The 18,826-nt window shown below is 41.6% G+C and overlaps 1 protein-coding gene across 1 annotated transcript; it reads right to left on the bottom strand.

The window, feature by feature from the left end:
* Window positions 1-3,555: 3,555 nt before the first annotated feature.
* LOC134083440 (uncharacterized) lies at window positions 3,556-11,759 on the bottom strand. Its single transcript, XM_062539763.1, has 6 exons — window positions 11,685-11,759; window positions 9,183-9,234; window positions 6,482-6,648; window positions 6,100-6,238; window positions 5,583-5,700; window positions 3,556-3,802 (listed from the first exon to the last, which is right to left on the bottom strand). Exons 1-6 carry the CDS (start codon window positions 11,757-11,759, stop codon window positions 3,556-3,558), a joined length of 798 nt encoding a protein of 265 aa, XP_062395747.1.
* Between the last annotated feature and the right edge of the window lie 7,067 nt (window positions 11,760-18,826).

Below are 18,826 nucleotides of genomic sequence, written 5' to 3'. Positions count from 1 at the left end.
GAATATAGGGAGGTGAGGGTGGTCTTCTTGGCCGGTCCCTCCGAGTGAGTCATCCCTTCCCTTTCATGTCCGCGCCAGTGAGAGCCAAGGCCATTGAAATCAACTTCATAGTCTTCATAACGGGGAGGGGGGCGTGTGCAGCGTCGGGGGCGCGCACCATAGGCTTCATAATCTTGAACATCCATCTCGAACTAGGTTGAGTGCGATGTATGTCCGGCTCGAAGGACCATTAATGTAGGTGAGGTAGGTTGTAAGGACTGTATGATTGTCTGATTCGTAATGTTTTCACCATACTCAATCTAGAGTGTCGGCCAGAACACTGCTTAAGGCCGGGATGTGTACTGAAGTGCAGGGATGCAGAGACGGAGGCAGGATGAAGAATGATGCCACTTGTATTCAAATCAGAGATAATGCAGAATACATACATGTGTACGTGTGGTTCTGAAAATAAAGAAAAATAAATAATAAATATATGCTATTTGGAGTAATGTTACATGCTTCACTTAATGCTATCTGAACAAGCCAGTAACTTACTGTATAAACAGGCTATATACACCATAAGCTACAGGCAGCCAATACCATACTTATAAGTGTAAAATGCAGATAGACCACTCTTACAACATTAGCATGAATGTAAACATACTCAATAAACTGCACGCATAATAATAATCAAATCCACCGTGCAAACCAAAGACAAAGTTCGTTGGTAATCTTAGCTTCCCAAGACAGGCTAGCAACAAGGTAAACGTGAATAGCTAACATTCATTCTCTCGTTCGTATGAACACTAAACTTCATTCAAAACGAAACAGCTTGCTAATTAACAAGTTGTATTACACTTACTTTGTTCATCAACGCACAACTCCACACACTGTATTCCGTAGTGGGATAACAATATCATTAACCGCGATATTAACATTCATCACTTGAATGAACAATGTGCGTTCTCACATTTTCAACGTCAATTGGTAATGACGTAGTCGCTACTCGACATCAAATTAAAGGACCCGGAATTACAACTGAAACTAAGAATACTGCATACATGAACCAAGTAAGTTAAGAGTCCAGAGCCTTTTGTACAATTTTACTCTATGCATTTCAACAAGACCGAGGTCAGTGTGAAAGGTCAAAATAAAAAACAAAATAAATCAAAGTAGAGCAATGTAATATGTCCTTCTTTGGAATAAAAAGCTTATTCTTCATTTTGCTGATAAGTTTTTTTTTTTTTTTAATGTTGCCCCCCTAACAAATGAAAATCAGAGACATAGTTACCCCACAGATCCTCAAACTGTTACTGACAACTAGAGATTAAAGTGGAGGTGATAGTTATACCATCAGAGGTCAAGAGTCCAAATAATGACAATGACAACCTTGAGCAACTTGGGCTATGGATGTTTATGACCAAAACCAATGGAAATTTCACCACCACTATCTATCAAGCAACCAGAAATGAGTCTGTTTATTAAAACATACAAATTATAATAAACAGGCAGGTTTCTTAAATACTTAGTATATACACAGTATCAGTCTGTTAAATGACAACAGAGACATCAGCCCTTATTTCTACGTAAAAGTACACACACAAAGATGTAAGGCCCCCCAAAACTACCCCCGTGGTCCTCCTGTGGAACGAAGCCTACAGTTGTGGCTTCACACACCTCATGCAACATGATGTGAGTAGACACTTAGTTTTTCTGGTAAGCTTATTTGTTTCATGAATAGCTTGCTTTGTGTGCTCCAGCTCTGTTCCCATTGGCGTGGACTGATGTTTGTTATTGTGGCTCACTGCTTCGGTCTAACCCCAGAGCAACCTGCCCTTTCCCACACTGACATCTGCCTGAAGGGGCATCTCCTCAGCGTAAAGTATTGCATAAAAGAGCTCTGTCTAGATGTGCCCCATTATCCATCATATCATATCATGTTGTTACAGAGCACATAAAACAGGTCATACAAATGTTTAATATATGAATGTATGGTTGGGTGTCAGTGATGCAGGTCTGTTGATTCTTGTCATCCTCGTGTAGTGTTCTCTGCACACTCTCTCTCTCGCTCGCTCTTTCTCTATCTCTTGCTCTCTTTCTCTCTTTCTCTCTCTCTCTATCTATCTATCTATGACACACACACACACACACACACACACACACACACACACACACACACACACACACACACACACTCCTTCTTGCTGCTCATTCCCAGGCCATCAGCAACTTTTGAAAGGGCACGAAAGCACCATGTCCAGGCATGCTGTTGGAAGATAGAATCAAATGAAGAGAACAGATTATAAAAAGCCATCGTACAGTGGAGAGTAGTGCAGATGATCTCATTTGATGGTTGGCAGAGGTTGGATGCAACGCCTTCTATCCTCAGTGCCTTGGCAATATATAAACAATCTAAAAACTTTGCTGCACACCGTATTTGACATGTCAATGTTGGTGTTTAAAGCAAAGGCAGATTTTTGACTCCTTGGAGCAAACATACAGCTATAAATAACTTGAACATTGACTTAATACATTCTGTTAACCACTTAATCAACTTAAGGAAAGCAATCCCTACTTTTTACCCATAAAACAGTATGACATAATTGTCTGGCAAATTGACAGCATCTACACCTTCATTTTAAAGGAGATTGATCCATGTGCACTCTGTTCTGTTTATTATGTAGTACACTTACATAATACAGTCGTGTCTTGTGTATAACCTGCAGGGCAGTGTTTCATGCAAGTTAAAACAAAACCATATTAATACCATATTACTGTAACTGCCTCATAATGTTAACCTCATAGCTGAGGAAATAACCTGTACAAATATGTGCGCACATGGGAATATGTTTTATTTATACTGTGGGCCTAAATGAAAACTTCGCGGGCACAGCCATATTGGCAGCCTCACTCCTTAGTTTACTAAGGATTACTATGGATTTACTCCCGTCTGTGTTCCTGTTACTTACTGTAGTTTTTGCCTTCTTGGTCGTAAGTTGCTGTGTAGTGGGGTGTAACAGTACAACCCACGATAGCAAGAGGAAAAGAATCGCTAATACTATATTTCTGCTTCTTCTGCATCTGAATGAATGGATATTACGTTCGGTGCGCTACCAACATGGCGGCAATATTTCTAGAATGCAAGGGGTGTGCCCGAGCCCTATTCATGGGTTTCATCAGATCCCTTTCCACAGGTGTATTAATTAATCAGGCACCATACAGTCTGCATTCATAATCAAGGTGCTTGATTCTATACACCTGTGGAAAGGGAACTGATGAAACCCATAAATAGCATGAGGAATTTAACATCTCCCTGTGTTTATTTTAAATATTTGTGGGGGGTTCGTAAGTGAGTGCCTTTTACAGTAACATGGGTACATGTTGGAGCTGGAGTTGTCCACCTCTGATTCTGTGGCATGTTCTGATTCTTACATTCAGTAAGCAGGTGTTCACCAGTGCCTACTGTACATGTTAGTCTGATGGATGTTGAATGACATTGTGACCTGTGGCATGTTACCTTGTTAGAACACGGCATGCCTTTTTAAAGCTAACGTGGGACTCATGTGTTTGTTGGTATTACCAGTCAAAGTGGTGCTGTCCCTGGTGGACTCCCGTCTGGGAGCCATTGTCAGCACGCTCCAGCTCCACTCCGAGGTGGTAGTCCTGGGAGCCGTCATCCACGGGGCCCAGGTAGCGCAGGGCGCCGGTGCTGATCCGACCCGAGGGCAGCAGAACCCGGACGCGGTGGCCGACCTGCAGGTCCATGGGGGAGTGGGGCACAAAGACCCGGTGGGGGCCAGACCCACTTCTCCAGGAAGAGACACTACAGGGGGACAAGACAACAGTGGAGTGGGGGTATGGCGCGCTACTGAAACGTGCCACTGTGGAGGTACATACTGATAGCTTGACAGATCTTGGGCAATTCACAATTTACAAAGCAAAGACAGTCGGCTACAAGGCAAGCTTCTGGTTTGTTACTGTGTGCAAAATAAACATGCCACCCTTTTATTCATAAATAATTGAAGTTGACACCTCTGGTAATTAAGTCTAAGGACTTTTATACAGTACATATACAGTATAGTATTTATGTTATAGTATTCTTTATTTATATTTGGGGGGGGCTATATCGATAGAAATGGGGAGAGAAACAGTAAGCGAGTGGGAGAGAGAGAGATGGGTGAGATAACGACATAATCTTTTAACTACTGTACTTAAGAAACTGTCATTTGCCGGCAGGCAGCCTGTACATTCAGGTGAGAACTTTATCACATGACGGAACGGATGTATAAAGCTAAAAACATGCAAATGTTAGCCATTGTTGCCAGCGTTTCTTGCACGTGACTGCAAAGTATGAATACACACCCATACATTATACTACCATATGCTGGAAAATATGTGTGAGGTGTGTTCTGTTTGGCCCTAGCAGCTAAATGCCATCAAATGGCATAACTGCAGCATGAGTTTCCACAGGACTTATTGGGCTCAGGAACAGGGTGTCACAATTCATACTTTGCATGTGACGTCTAGCTGGCGGGCTATGACATCCCTGCTGAAAAAAACAGCAAGAAACCAGCTTAGGCTGGTAGCTGGTTTTAGCTGGTCTTTGCTGGTCTTTGCCCAAAACACAGTTATTATTGCTGGTCTTTGCTGGTGTAGCTGGTTAGGCCACCAGCTAGACATGCTGGCGTGACCATCTGAGGAAGCTGGTCGTGCTGGTGTGACCAGCCTGTTGTTTGGGATACAACTGGTTTAAGATGGTCATGCTGGTGACCAGCCTGTCAAGCTTGACAAAGATGGTCAAGCTGGTTTTCTAGAATAACCAACATAAGCTGGCGTGGCCAGTAAAAACCAGCAATGTAGACCAGCAACACCAACTAAAATGACCAGCTTAAGGTGGTACGACAATCAAAACCAGCTGAATTACCATCATAAGCTGGGTAAACCAGCTGAAGGTGTGTTTTCGCGAGAGTTTTGCTGGTCTAGCTGGTTAACCATCAAAGGGTGGTCAAATAAGCTGGTTAACAAGCTGGTCAACCAGCAAACCACCTTTAGCTGGTCAGGCTGTTTTTTTCAGCAGAGATCATTTTCAGCAACGAAACCCAGTAAACTAATGAAGGATCTTACCAGGACGTCGGCAGTTTTGATATACAAATGTTGGTGTTTTTTAGGGGAAAATATCATGCAAGAGAGTTGCTGTGCGATTGGATGTACAAACCGCCGAGGAGATAAGCCGGGGTTGTGGTTGTTTTTTTTTGCTTTGTTTTTTTTAACTACTGTGAATACACACCATACCACATGTCGGTAAATATGTGTGAGGTGTACCTGGTGTTTGTGTTTACAGACAAAACTGAAGGTGGTCTGCCGGGGTTGTGGTTGTTTTTTTTTGTTTTTTTAACTACTGTACTTAGGCAGCGTGTACATTCAGGTGAGAACTTTATCACATGACGGAACAGATGTGTAAAACTACAAACATGCAAATGTTAGCCATTGTTTCCAGCGTTTCTTGCACATGACCGCAAAGTATGAATACACACCACACCAGTACATTATACCACACCAGTACATTATACTACCACATGTCGGAAAATATGTGTAAGGTGTACCTGGCGTTTGTGTTTACAGACAAAGCTGAAGGTGGTCTGGAGTCACATGCTGATGAAGACATCGGACTGTTCTGTTCGGCCCTAAATGCCATCATCTCGTGTCTCCTGAGTGTGGTCCCTGGTAGAACAAAGGACAAGTGACAACATAGGACAGTCTCAAACGCAGTACATTAAAACTGCTATGTAACCTTTCATGTTGGGTTTTAGTCACAATAAGAGAACGCCAGTGTGTGCCTAAACACTTCATATCACCGTTAGGTTTTTGTGACATTTGGAGAATGCCTAGATGTGGCATACTTCAACAATAAGCCTCGATAGGTTGTAGTTTACACTGACTTTGAACCGCTATCGGGCATTGTTAGGCAAAGTATGCCTAAACCCCCCCCCCCCCCCCCCCCCCCGTGGCGGTTCTAAAATCAGTGTAAACTACAGACTCGAAGAACTATCGGAGCTATCCGTTATAGAAAGTATAATTGGATTGAAGGATGAGTGATTTGAAGTGTCTGGACGGATTTACTTGGAAGGTCTGGATCCGGTTCATCAAATTGGCCTTGTGGTCCATTCTCCAACACGGCCTCGAACAGCAGCTCTCGGGGTATCTGTATCCCCTCCTGCTTTAGGTAGATGCCACTACTCAGCCACGCCTCAGAGGTCAACTACAGAAAAAAGGAACAGCTTGTCCATAATTCATTATCAGATGTCTGACCATCAGTTTGGTGTTAGCTGAACCTAACATTTGATTTAGATTTTCAGGCCTACAGCTATTAAAATTCCCTCTTTCCTCACTAAACAGAAGGGAATAAACCGCCAGGGTGGAGAATGAGAGACTGGGGTGCTGAATAAAGAGAGAGAGAGAGTTGAATAGAAAGAAAGAAAGAAAGCAAAAAAGAAAGAGAGACCTGGTTCCGTAGATCCTGCTGCCTCTTCTGCAGTTTGTAGAATCTCTTCTCCCATAACTCCCTCTGGCTGTTGAGCTGGTTCTTCAGAGTCTGGATATCGTCCTCAGCAGCTGACAGCCGTTTGTGGAGGGGAAGCTTGTGCTTATGCCTACGGGCATCACCACGGCCTAAAGAAAGCAGGTAGATTCATCTTTAATATACAATATAACCATCATTAGGAGCCTCTCATTCAGCGTTTATACGTCCTCCCTCGCTCCTCGGGCCTCGATCCTCGCTGATCTACATAAAGAATGATGGGGCGGTAACAATGGGATAGTCTATCCCTTCTTCTATCTTTCTTTATGTAGATCAGTGAGGATCGAGGCATGAGGAGCTAGGGAGGACGTATAAATGCTGAATGAGAGGCACCCATTGTCATCATCTTCTTTTCTTTTTTCATCACCATCTTTACCACCATTACTTCCACCAAAATGACCATCAATATCATTATTATCCCCATAGTAACCTTTGAATTAACCAGAGAGACTGTTAACTTGGCCAGAGGGCTCAGGCGCAAACAGAGGTTGCGGTTGGGAGTGACAGATAGACTGAAATTATAGAAACACTGACATCTGCTGGGCAGGAGGGTTTGGTTCATTACATTCATCATACACTAGACTGCATATCGGTTTCTCACTAAAGCAGCGGTTCAAACAGAAAGAACATTTATCACACAGTGTTTTACCTCTGTGAAGAAACAAAAGCAAAACCAAATTGACCTTCATTATCGCTGCTTCAATTTTAAAAAATAAATAAATAAACAGAGGCCAAATATGTTGTTCCAAACTTTGTAATCACAGTCACAGAGGTTTGTACTTTTGTCAATTGAAATAACCTGAAATCAATCAAGACTAGAAATGCAATTCCCGAGGAATTACACGAGGGGATGCAATCTGTTGGGTAGACTTTTATTTTGACACAGGAAACACTTCAATAGGATGTGTAGTTCAGGGAGAGAGAGAGATGCTTAAAGCCAAACATTCTAAAGTGGAACTCTGTTCTAGAATCTTTGATTAAAAGTGACAGTTGGATTCACAGGGCAGTGTTCTAACTAGACTGGGAACTGAGAGTTCTGGCTCATTATGACATCACATTCTCCATTAAAGTCTATGGGGGAAAAATACACTTTTAATTACAAATATCTCAAAAAGTATAAACTTCTCAAAAATGTCAAATAGATTGTCTAGTAGATATTTGGAAGATCTACAGAACGGTGTTTCAACCAAGTTTGTACGTTAAGCGGTTCGGGCTGAATAGCGCGCACAAAAAGGTAAAAAGAATAATAACTAGAAAACGTAATTTAGAGGAAATTACCAGTGCATGCAAAAGCAAGACATAAGATAAAATGTGAAACAAACTTAAATTTACAAACAGGTGTGGACAGAGGAAGGTGAGGGAAGGGGGGGGGGCAGTGTGATGTATGTGGCTTATGCTGCATTCCAGACCTCATCCAAACGAGTGGGAGGTGGGACCTACCCTACCTGAAAGGTTCTACCTCCCACTTCAAAGTGTTCCAAGCATTTTGGAGTGGGAGGTTTAGAAAACATGGGTGACCGCCGTAACGTTAGCATTACGTCGTAACGTTAGCATATTAGGCTAGGCTAACTGTATAACGTTATAACGTTACTTTCACAATACGTTGTATTCTTTGTTGACACAATTTTAAGTCATAATATGAAGAACAAGTTAATTACTGTGTCTAAAACAACCCTACCCTAAAGTTTATAGTGTATTCCTTGAAGTTAGCTCTCACGGAGCATGTCTCCATGGGCGCCGCCATAATCCTCCCACTTCATTTTGTTGAGGTCGGGGCAGGTTGAGCTCCTACGAGTTCGCGAGTAGGAGCTCCTACGAGTTCGCGAGTAGGAGCTCCCACTTCGACAGGCGTTTCAGTGCATCTTTCGTAGTTGGAGGTAGGATAAATCCCACATCCCACTAGTTTAAATGCTGTCTGGAATGCACCATCAGGGACAGAGGTGGAAAAGTCCAACCAACCAGCTGATTCTAATGGTGCATTCCAGACAGCATTTAAACTAGTGGGATGTGGGATTTATCCTACCTCCAACTACGAAAGATGCACTGGAACGCCTGTGGAAGGATTGTAGGAGAGATGGGTTTTTATTTCCCCCAAATAAGGCCCAATGGGCATAAAGGATTATGAAAATCGTAAACAAAAATAAGAAATAACAAAAATACTTTAGACAAAGAAAATAAATAGACTTAGTAGCCCAAACAATAATTCCATAAAATGCAAAACAGGCGACTACAGACCAATTGCACTAGTCAATGCATCACCATTGGAGAGAATTCCGAGACTTACGTCTACTCATCAGCTACTCCCGTCTAAATGAACCCACAGGTTTAAATACAATTGAGCACACCCCTATAATTGGATCAATCCAATATCACTCTGCAAGGGTGTTTTCAGTCAAACAAATATAACAAAGCTTAAATCAGCATAACATAATTCTAAGTAACTCATATAGCCTACAAAACACAGTTGCTGGAAGTTGGCATTGCCAAACTAAACAAACACTGTTATACTCGCCCCGTCACACCCACACTCTGCCACATTTACTCCTGTGCTTTAATGCCATGTTTTATAAGCTAATGCTAAAGAAGTTACATTTGTTTTTCTCAATGTAACAATAAAGCTGTGCACCTGATCCATATGGTCCCCTTGAAGATGTTTTTATTGCATGGTATGGATTGACCTGCAGAGGGCACATAAAATAGTTTAAAATAAGTAACAGGCCATGGGATGACATGGACTACATTGTACACTTCACACTCAACAGGCCTTGCACAGAGAAGGCTGAGATAATATATGATACATGCTACAGAATGTTGTGAACTTGATACATGCTACAGAATGTTGTGAACTTGATATGCCTCTTAGTTTAAATGTCATTCTGAAGTGCACTTGCATGTAAAAAAAACATGACATCATGATATTGCACTATTTGTGCATATGACATCATGATATTGCACTATTTGTGCATATGTCATCATGATATTGTAGCCTAGCCTACTATTTGTGCATGACATCATGATATTGCACTATTTGTGCATATGACATCATGATATTGTAGTATTTGTGCAAATGACATCATGATATTGTACTATTTGTGTACGATCAGTTCAATCAATCAATCAATCAATCAATCAATCAATCAACCAGTCAACCAATCAAATTATTCTTATAAATTATTTCTTGACCAAAAATGTTCTGTCCACAATCTTGGTGATACTGTTCAGTAGTTTGCTGATATTTCAACCAAAAAGCCGATCAAATACCTCAGTAAAGTACCCTCAAAAGCGTCCTATTGTCTGGCCTTGAAAGTGTTGCAGTTCCCTGAGTGCCCCTTCCTGCAGTAAGCTGTGAGGATTGCCTCTAGAGTAAGACAATTCAACGTGCCACCATCAGAGAGCCCTTCTCATGGTGAAAATGTGATGCAATGTGGTGCTGTAAAGTACATCAGGAGAGACAGCAGAACGACATGTGTGGTGGTAGCGTAGTGGCTAGGGAGCTGGGCTAGCATGCTATAGTTTTGAAAAGTTGTGGGTTCGATACCTGGCTTCCACAGTTGTTGTCCTTGAGCAAGACACTTAATCCTGAGTTGTTCCGGGGACAAAGGCCCTTGTAATATAATTTACGTAAGTCGGTTTAGATAAAAGCGTGTGCTAAATGACTAAATCTAAACATAGAATTAAAGAAGCCAAAGGAGGTGCTCCTTCAGTGGAACAAATGTGATAAATGCTCTTGGAAAGGGACACATTTCAGATACCTTTCTGATGAAAAATCCTGATGCGCCTTCTTAAACGTTAAAAAAGCACTGAAGTGCCCTTGCAATGAAAAGAAAGAATTCAATGTAGTGTCCTATAGTCTTTTTAACACGTGCCCCCTAGGCCATGATGACAGTTTAGGGTGCCACCAAATCATTTTAAACATATGTTTTTGACAGGGGCAGATAGCTAAGCTAATATCTAGTTAGCATTTTGATGTAATATCATCTGCACTCTCCCTGTTCAGACTTTACAGTGAGTACATTAGGCAAGGGTGATCAGGGCTACAGTTCCACAATTCTGATTAAACTTATAGAAAATATAGAGTTAACAACAAAAGCAGTCAGGTCACTGCACAAACGTGCCCCTATCTCACAATGAAAGTGAAAGCAAATTTCAGCTGTCAGTATAGTGCAACATTCTCTGTGTAACTGTTTCAATGGTGCCAGTTTCTCAGTGTTCAGCATGTGGTTAGAATGCATAGCAACCGGGGCTACAGCAGGCTGCTACAGCGCTCAACGGGCTACAGCGCTCATGCCATGTACGGGTATGAGTGCCCACAGGGACCCAGGTTCGAGTCCGACCTGCGGCCATTTACCGATCCCACCCCATCTCTCTCTCCCGCTTGCTTCCTGTCAGCCTATGTGTAGACTGGGAAAACCCAGACGAACCTTTGGCCAATTTGGCCAATTTGCTCTATACAGGTTCATCTGGCAAAGAGGCCATTCACTCCCACTTCCAGTGCTTCAAAAACCTGAGCGGCAATCACAACCCTAAAGCTTGTGGGTGGGCTTAAAGAGACCCTATGCAACTTTCTGCAGGAGACGATCGCTCTTTGTTTACATCTGGAAGTCTGAGACGAAGAACCACGCTTGCAATTTATATATTTAAATATAGCCTATACATGTATAATTATACACGCTAAAGCTGTCGGGGAAGCTCTGCAGAGAAAATGCAAGCATAAAACGAGCGAAAACGAACAACGAAACCGAAACCAGAGATGAAATCGCCAATCCTGCATAGTTCCTCTTTAACATGATGACCTTGAAGCTGTTTTTGAAAAACGCTTGTTTGTTTCTCTCTTTTTTTCCGTTGCCCTGCATGTCATCACCTTCATTGCTGTGATTGGTTTTAGATCTATCCAATTGCGCCCAGGGGGATTTTGATGGGCATCCGTTGGAATGGGAGGTGGTGTGTGGTACAACTTCTAAATTCAGTTTCCTGAATTGTTCTTCCTATTGTACCTTATAGCCATCTACCACATATCACTATGTATCACACCTGTATTTGTAGTTAAAAAAAAACAATAAACAAACTAAAGGAAATGGGAGTTGAAAGAGGCATGGCCAGACCCAATCTCTGGGTAGATTGCACTTACCCAGAAAAACCTCCAGGTGAACAGCAACCCCCTGAACGTCCATACCAATGCTGACCACAGGACGTATGTCACCATTCTGGGGCATGTTCACCCATGCATGGCAACAGCTCTAGGTCTCACAGCTGTTGACAAACACAAACAAACAAATAAACACACAGGCAATGACAATAAGAAGAGGCTTCTGAATCCAACTGAGAATGACCCAAATTAATCATCAAACTATTACCCTCTAATGCAGCACACCCATTCTAAAAATACTAATAAATGCAGGAGCATGGAGCCAAAGCCAGAGCATGTTCAGACAGAACACAGAGCTGTTTCCTGTATCTATTTGTGTCGCTCTTCTCTTAAGCCTTTTTCATTCAGAGCGAGCGTACCAACCTGCTGCCTGCCTACTACGCATACATAAACGGTATAAACTTAAAACTCTCAAGACAATACAACCAAATTCACAACGCTGACGTGTATCGTACCTCTAGCAGGAGTCGTCTCAGTCAGTAATCTTCTAGTACTCCATGCGGAGCAAAAGGCCATACGTTGTGTGGAAGCTGTGTGAGAGTTAGCCTGTTGCTATGCACACTTGGGCTGATTTGTAAATCTATCCTAATCCTCTTAGATGCAGACGTACTTGCCTTAGACTTGCTTCAGAGACTGATGCGGCCTTGGCATCCTTGCCACCCTGGTCCAAAAGCCTGACATGTCTACTTCAGATTCAAAGAAGGCCCAATATTTCATCTGTAATGTTCTGTAGTTAAGCCTGTAAATGAATACACTACCATTCTGAGAAGGCTTTCCACAATGTTTAGGAGTATGTTTATGGAATTTATATTCTTTCAGAAACGCATTTGTGAGGTTACACACTGATGTTGGACGAGGTGACTGCTTCTCAGGTTCCGCTCTAATTCAACTCAAAGGTGTTTAGTTCTGTTGAGTTGAGGTTAGGACCCTGTGCAGGCCAGTCAAGTTCCTCCACACCAAACTCTGTCCTCCATGTCTTTATGGACCTTGCTTTGTGCACTGGTGCACAGTCATGTTGGAACAGGAATTTGGTGAGGATGAACGTGATTGGCCTGCACAGTCCTAATCTCAACCCAATGGAACACCTTTAGGATGAATTAGAGTGGATCCTGAGAGCCAGTCACCTCGTCCAACATCAGTGTGTGACCTCACAAATGCGCTTCTGAAAGAATGCTAAAAAAGATCCCACCTTGCGGAAAGTCTTCTCAGAAGAGTTGAAGCTCTTATAGCTGCAAAGAGTGGACCAATGTCATATTAAACCCTATGGATTAAGGATGGGATGTTACTGAAGTTCATATGTGAGTCAAGACAGGTGAGCGAATACTTTTGGAAATATAGTGTACATAAACACACTGAAATGTAAGATGTTACAAATGACAATAAAGGCTCTCTCCCTCTCCCTCTCTCTCTCTGCACTGTGCATGCGTGTGTGCGTGTGTGCCTGCGTGCGTGCGTGCATGTATTATGTGGTGCCAACATGTCTGGAATTATGACGGTACTGGTTTAGTAATGATAGTTTGGAATACTCTCTCCCTTTCCTACAATTCAAAGCTCCATCCATTTGCTTTAAGTTGTATCCATAGTGTCATTGCATAGTCTACCATGATTGTATTATAATAGCTGATACAAAGAGTTAATATAAGAGTTTGTCTTCTAATAGCTGACACAAAGCAGGTTGTCTCAGTTGTGGGAGCTGAACTTGAGTGCATCACTTCAGTATCAGACAAAACGACACGGAACAAGCTACTCAACATCCTGGATAACGACTGTCATCCACTCCACAGCACTATCATACAGCAGAAGAGCTTGATCAGTAGGAGACTACGCTCCCTGATATGCACGACGGACAGACTGAGGAAGTCATTTGTACCCAGGGCCATACAACTCTACAATGATTCACTGAAGGGAAAAGGAGAGTTGACTTCTATGCATAGTATATCTGCACCTCCACCCTCTTATACACTTACATGGCATGGCTTACATGTCTACCTTCTCTTATTTTGTCCATATATTTGACCAATGACTGATGTCTGCACCCATATCTAACTTATCCTTGTACTGCTGCTATAATTCTTATATGTTTATCTTGTTTGTCCATATATTTATACTAGTATTGTTATATTACTATGCTTACATTTTTTACTGTACATATTTATTGCTGGTCACTAGAATTTAACCTTGCACTGTTGCACTGTTGCACTACCAACTTGACACACACCTCATACTGGATCGCAGTACCAACATTTATGCACCTTTATCTCTAGCATTTAGCATTTTACTGCTCTTTTAGTCATGTTGATTTGTTGATTTGCTTTGTATTATCCTGTTTACATTGTATTGTATGTTGTGTGTGGTGTCTGAAGCTGCTGGGACCTTGAATTTCCCCTTGGGGATCAATAAAGTATATGCAGTATTACTGCATATTATGCCCCTGCAGTTCTACTATATAACCACACGGAGGCGTTCATTGCTATATGATTCTTACTCTTGTGTGTGGAAACTGAGGAGAGCTCTGAGTTTGTGCTTGTTGAAAGAGCCAGGTGATTAAAGCTTCTCTGATATCTAGGATGAACTCTACTAACTAGTGGTTTATCATAGCACATGGACACTTCAGAAAAAAAATCACTAATTAAACAACTTTTATAGGCAAAAAAACAACACCAACAGAAACAGCCTTTGAGAGTATTTCACACTGGTTTATCATCCCATCACCTAGGCCGGGTAAACCCTGCTTAATCTGTCGACAATTTGGATTCTGCCCTGAAGCTTCTGCTTCCTGTCCACGTTTGCTGGGTCCAATCACAAACTAGCTTATCCAAGAGGTGCACACTGATCATTGGTCTGATTGGTTGAAAGACTATCCAAAAAAAAATCCAAGAAAATCCAGTCATTTGAACTATGCCCATTGATCACGTCTCTTATGCAGTAGAAATAAAGCGTGCAGACTCCCCAGACTAACGTTCAATCTTAAAAGATTGAGTTTAGTATGGTGATAGCCAGACTACCAATTACCATAACCAGGCAAATTCCAACAAATACCTGCAAATTACCAACAAACAACCAATACCACAAGTCCATCATGAGCTCCTGATGTGGGATCCAACAGCTACCACTCTAGAAACACAGTGGCAAGATTTCACATTATCTCACATGATCCCAAGTGAGTGCCTCCGTCATAACCATTGAAAGCTTCTGATAAATATAGGAGTTGGAGACTGCATGAAGTATAACCATTACAATAGTAATATATTGCAGATGGACTGTATTTCCTTCCCTATTTGTATATTTCCAGGGACACATGGGTCATATTGCTATGTCAACCTTAAATCAATCCATCATTTTAATGATACTGTATTTCCATACCTTCATTTGTGTAGGAAAAATGATAGACAGACTGTCCATCTGCTGTTGAAGTGACAACTCATTTTCATTCTGTGGTCATTGGACTGCACCTGCTCCTATTCTCTCTCTCTCTCACACTCTCTCTGTGTGTGTTTGTGTGGTTGATGTGTATATTAGATATTATGCACACAAGCACCTATCAAAATCGAGGAACATGTTGTAAACACCTAAAATGATTTAATGTTTGTCATGGACTGAACAGTATTAAATATATATTAAAATGAACATAATATTAAATGACAGTCAGTCCCATCATTTGAAGCTGAAGCTGCCCCTGCATTTATGCAATCCCATTTACACAATCTCTTGAATGCACATTAGTTGCACGAACTTGCACCAACAAAACCATTCAGACATCACAAAGCAATCCTGGCCAATTATGAGTTTCTATATGTGCTCCTCTATTTAAACGTATCCAGTTGCCTATGCTCTGCTGTTTTCATTCCACCCATGAAAGGACTCAACCCATATTCATGACAAAATGATGGTTATGTGGTTTCGATGCAAAACAAAGCAAATGCCTGCCCTATGCTGCTTACAAAGACTTTGAAATGGGCAGAAGACTTGAACAAAACAGTGTACATGGTCAGGTAGATCACGATTACAGCAGGAGATCTATGATTTGTTTTGTCATTTGTTTGTCGCACAAAACTATATTACGCTTAGCAGCAACTAAACAAGAGCTAGAAAAGCACTCCAAGAGCACAGACCTCCGCCAAGCGAAAACATAACCGCATCCTGAATCCAGGCAGTGATACGGATCACTCCCAAAATGTTCTGTAACCGTGTGTTTCTTCCTTGGGTCATTTCAGACCTTTCCCGAAAATGTCATCAACATCCATCTATAACTTTTTGAGTTACCTTGTGAACAAACAAACAAACAGACAGACAGACAGACAAACATACAAACCCTGATGAAAACATAACCTCCTTGGCGGAGGTAAAAGTCACATGGCTTTTGATTGCAATGATCACCAAACCATAGGGACAATATTATAGTATATCTGTCAAAGATAGCTCACTGTCATAAATAATATTCAGACACACATGAGGAACAATGTTTTGCAATCTTGCTTTCTATCAGGTTATGGCCAATATCAACTACCTACTTCACTGATCTCTCTCTCTCTCTCTCTCTCTCAGTCCCAGTCTCCCCTCTCTTTTTAAATATTTTTCTGCACTGTCGACCTGAAATCCCATTGAATGAAACACCTTGTGGAAATGCCATGTGTTCATCTATGTCTGTATGGCTTCACCAAGTAGCGTAAGTGCCTGTCACTCTGAACCAAAACATGACCCAAAACATAGGGGGAAAACATCACAATACACCTGATTTGACTCTTACACACATACTTTAATTCCAAGACCAAATTCTGGACAATGCCTAGTGTTGATGGATGACAACACATACTGTATCTATAACAACACACATTTGATAAACAAATGTGTTTCCTTGTTTTCTCTTATTATCTAAATAGTGGTTATTTCTATTTGCATAGAGCAACATTAAAATCAGTCAGCACAACGTTAATGTAGACTTCATGTCACTATCAAATTAATTTCCTGGAGCAAAACCTGATATGACGGGAGTGTGGTATGTCATAAAAACCCTCTCATAAACCTGCAAAAACAACCATGTTTGTTCCCAAGCCGTTTTTGGAGGCACAAACAACTTTGAGCTAATGGTAACTTGGGGACAAACAAAATTGTGAAAATAAACCAGTTTTAAAGTCGACATTTTGTAAAGCATTATGCTAAAGTCTGCTTCATTTCCATTTCAAAATATCTGCGTTGGTTTTGAACGTTTCAACTGGAAATTGAAGATTGAAAGGGTCTATACATCATGGCAAGTGGCATACGTTTTTACTTCTTGATTGTAACATCAATTTAAATAGCCTAATAATTATCATTCACAAATTATGAAAGCACCCAGATTAATTTCCCCCTAAATATATGTCCTTGTAAGTCAAGCACTATTGCTCCCTTGAATCATGTTAAACAATGACAAAAGACACTGGATCTCCCTTAAATGACTAGGCTACTGAAATATTCTATTTTATTCCAGGAAGTGAATTTGATTATGCAACTTTCAAAGTGTTACTCTGTACAGACAGGTGATGTTCCTGAGTGATTATGCAAACCTGCAGGAGGTTGAGCCGTAATATGACATAAACTCCTCAGACTGACACCTTGTTCCTCCTGGCTAAAGTGATGCATTCATCTACCAGGGCTAGCGACGCATCAGCAAATATTGTGTAGGCTACGAGTGTGACTGGAGTGTGAAATCCGTAACCACAGCATTGAAGAGATTTGTGCCACTCAAAACAAAAATAAGCACTAAAGTCTAAGTAGACTGTCAAAAAATCTGGTCTTATTTTCCTCTCTCAGAAACAGAGGGGTGAGTCATGAGAAAGAGCAGGATTTCTGCTGTCACCTGAGTGGCCCCCGTCTCTTTTGTGTCCCGACCAGGTATGCCTGCATTCCCTGTTCCTCACTCCCACAAAGGGCCAATTGTTGTCCGAGGAGGCCTTTTCATGTCAGTCGAAAAGTAGAGGTTTTTCATTTCATCTGGTGCACAAACCATGGACCGGAGCCCTTACAAACCCCTCCAACAGCCCACGATGGCCAATCAGTGTCCTACACAGATTTGCTATTGCCTCCTTTCTACAAAAAGAGACACACAATGTCTTAATGTCACAGTGCATAACATTTAAAGTGATATGTTACGATGGCAGCTTTTATTAAACGCATAGCGCAAATTAAAATAAAGATAGTTGAGGAACAGGTTTAGAAGTAACATGAACACATGGTTTTGCTCTATTTTGGGTTCAGTTACCCGTTTGCTGGAGTGCTTCAATAGTGGCTTACGTTTTCCCATTCTTTTGTTAGATGATGACTGATTTGTATCTTTGTTACTTTCGCTAATTCTGGAATTCAGGTCAGGCTCCTGAATTCTCCCTTTCAATACTGAAGCCTATCCTTCCACATCACTTAGTTTGCCTAAATAGTTGTTCATTGTTTTTCTTCACTGTTACTGGCCACCGGCTTTCAGAGGTCCAGGAAAAGAGACTGACCTGTTAGTGAACTAAAGGAGGGTTCACGGTGACACTTGATTTCAGTCACAGCTGATATACTTCAACCTCTCACCCAGTCTTGCCCATCTGTTAACCGCTCAGTTTAAGTCAAAGACAGACCAACCATTCTCATCAATAGATTACAAATGATTACATTGCTGTTAAACTAACGCTTTCAGAATGTTCTGACTATCTGAAGATATTTCAACAAACATTTTTGTCTGCCATTGATATAAGACCAGAAGACTGCATGGCTGATGACCAGGTAGCCATGACCACAAGTATAGGTAGCCATGACCACATGTAGGATGGCTCCCTGGATTAGATTAGAGTTCCGTATTTCATTTTGGAAATAATATGCTTGAGTGATGGAAAGAATGACCCAAAAATGAACTGATCCAAGTTTGTAAATTGATCCTCTCTATTGTGGCACACTCACACACGATTTTTGCAGGACCGAGGTCCCTCCCCACTGGTTCTACCAGTGGCTGGAAGGAAAGGTGGGTGATGGTTTCCACTAATTAGACAACCTCTGCCGTGATGTCACCAGGGCGAGGGAGAAAAGACATCCAGAGAGAGAGAGGGGGGAAAAAAGAGACAGAGAGAGAGAGCGAGTGGGAGAGAGAGGGAGGGAGGGAGAGAGCAGGA

The sequence above is a fragment of the Sardina pilchardus genome, chromosome 6 (assembly GCF_963854185.1).
Source record: "Sardina pilchardus chromosome 6, fSarPil1.1, whole genome shotgun sequence".
In the NCBI taxonomy this organism is placed as follows: Eukaryota; Metazoa; Chordata; class Actinopteri; order Clupeiformes; family Clupeidae; genus Sardina; species Sardina pilchardus.
Note: the sequence above shows the minus strand (reverse complement) of the source record. Positions and strands in the feature narration are given on the sequence as shown.

What these genes read in the sequence shown, in the direction of transcription:
- LOC134083440 (XM_062539763.1), bottom strand. Translation starts at nt 11,759, where the DNA reads ATGGTGACATACGTCCTGTGGTCAGCATTGGTATGGACGTTCAGGGGG. An exon ending in TCACCTGGAGGTTTTTCTGG is followed by an intron (nt 9,235 to 11,684) that starts GTAAGTGCAATC and finishes TGCCCTCTGCAG; the next exon opens with GTCAATCCATACCATGCAAT. An exon ending in TCTGTAAACACAAACGCCAG is followed by an intron (nt 3,803 to 5,582) that starts GTACACCTTACA and finishes GTCCCCCTGTAG; the next exon opens with TGTCTCTTCCTGGAGAAGTG.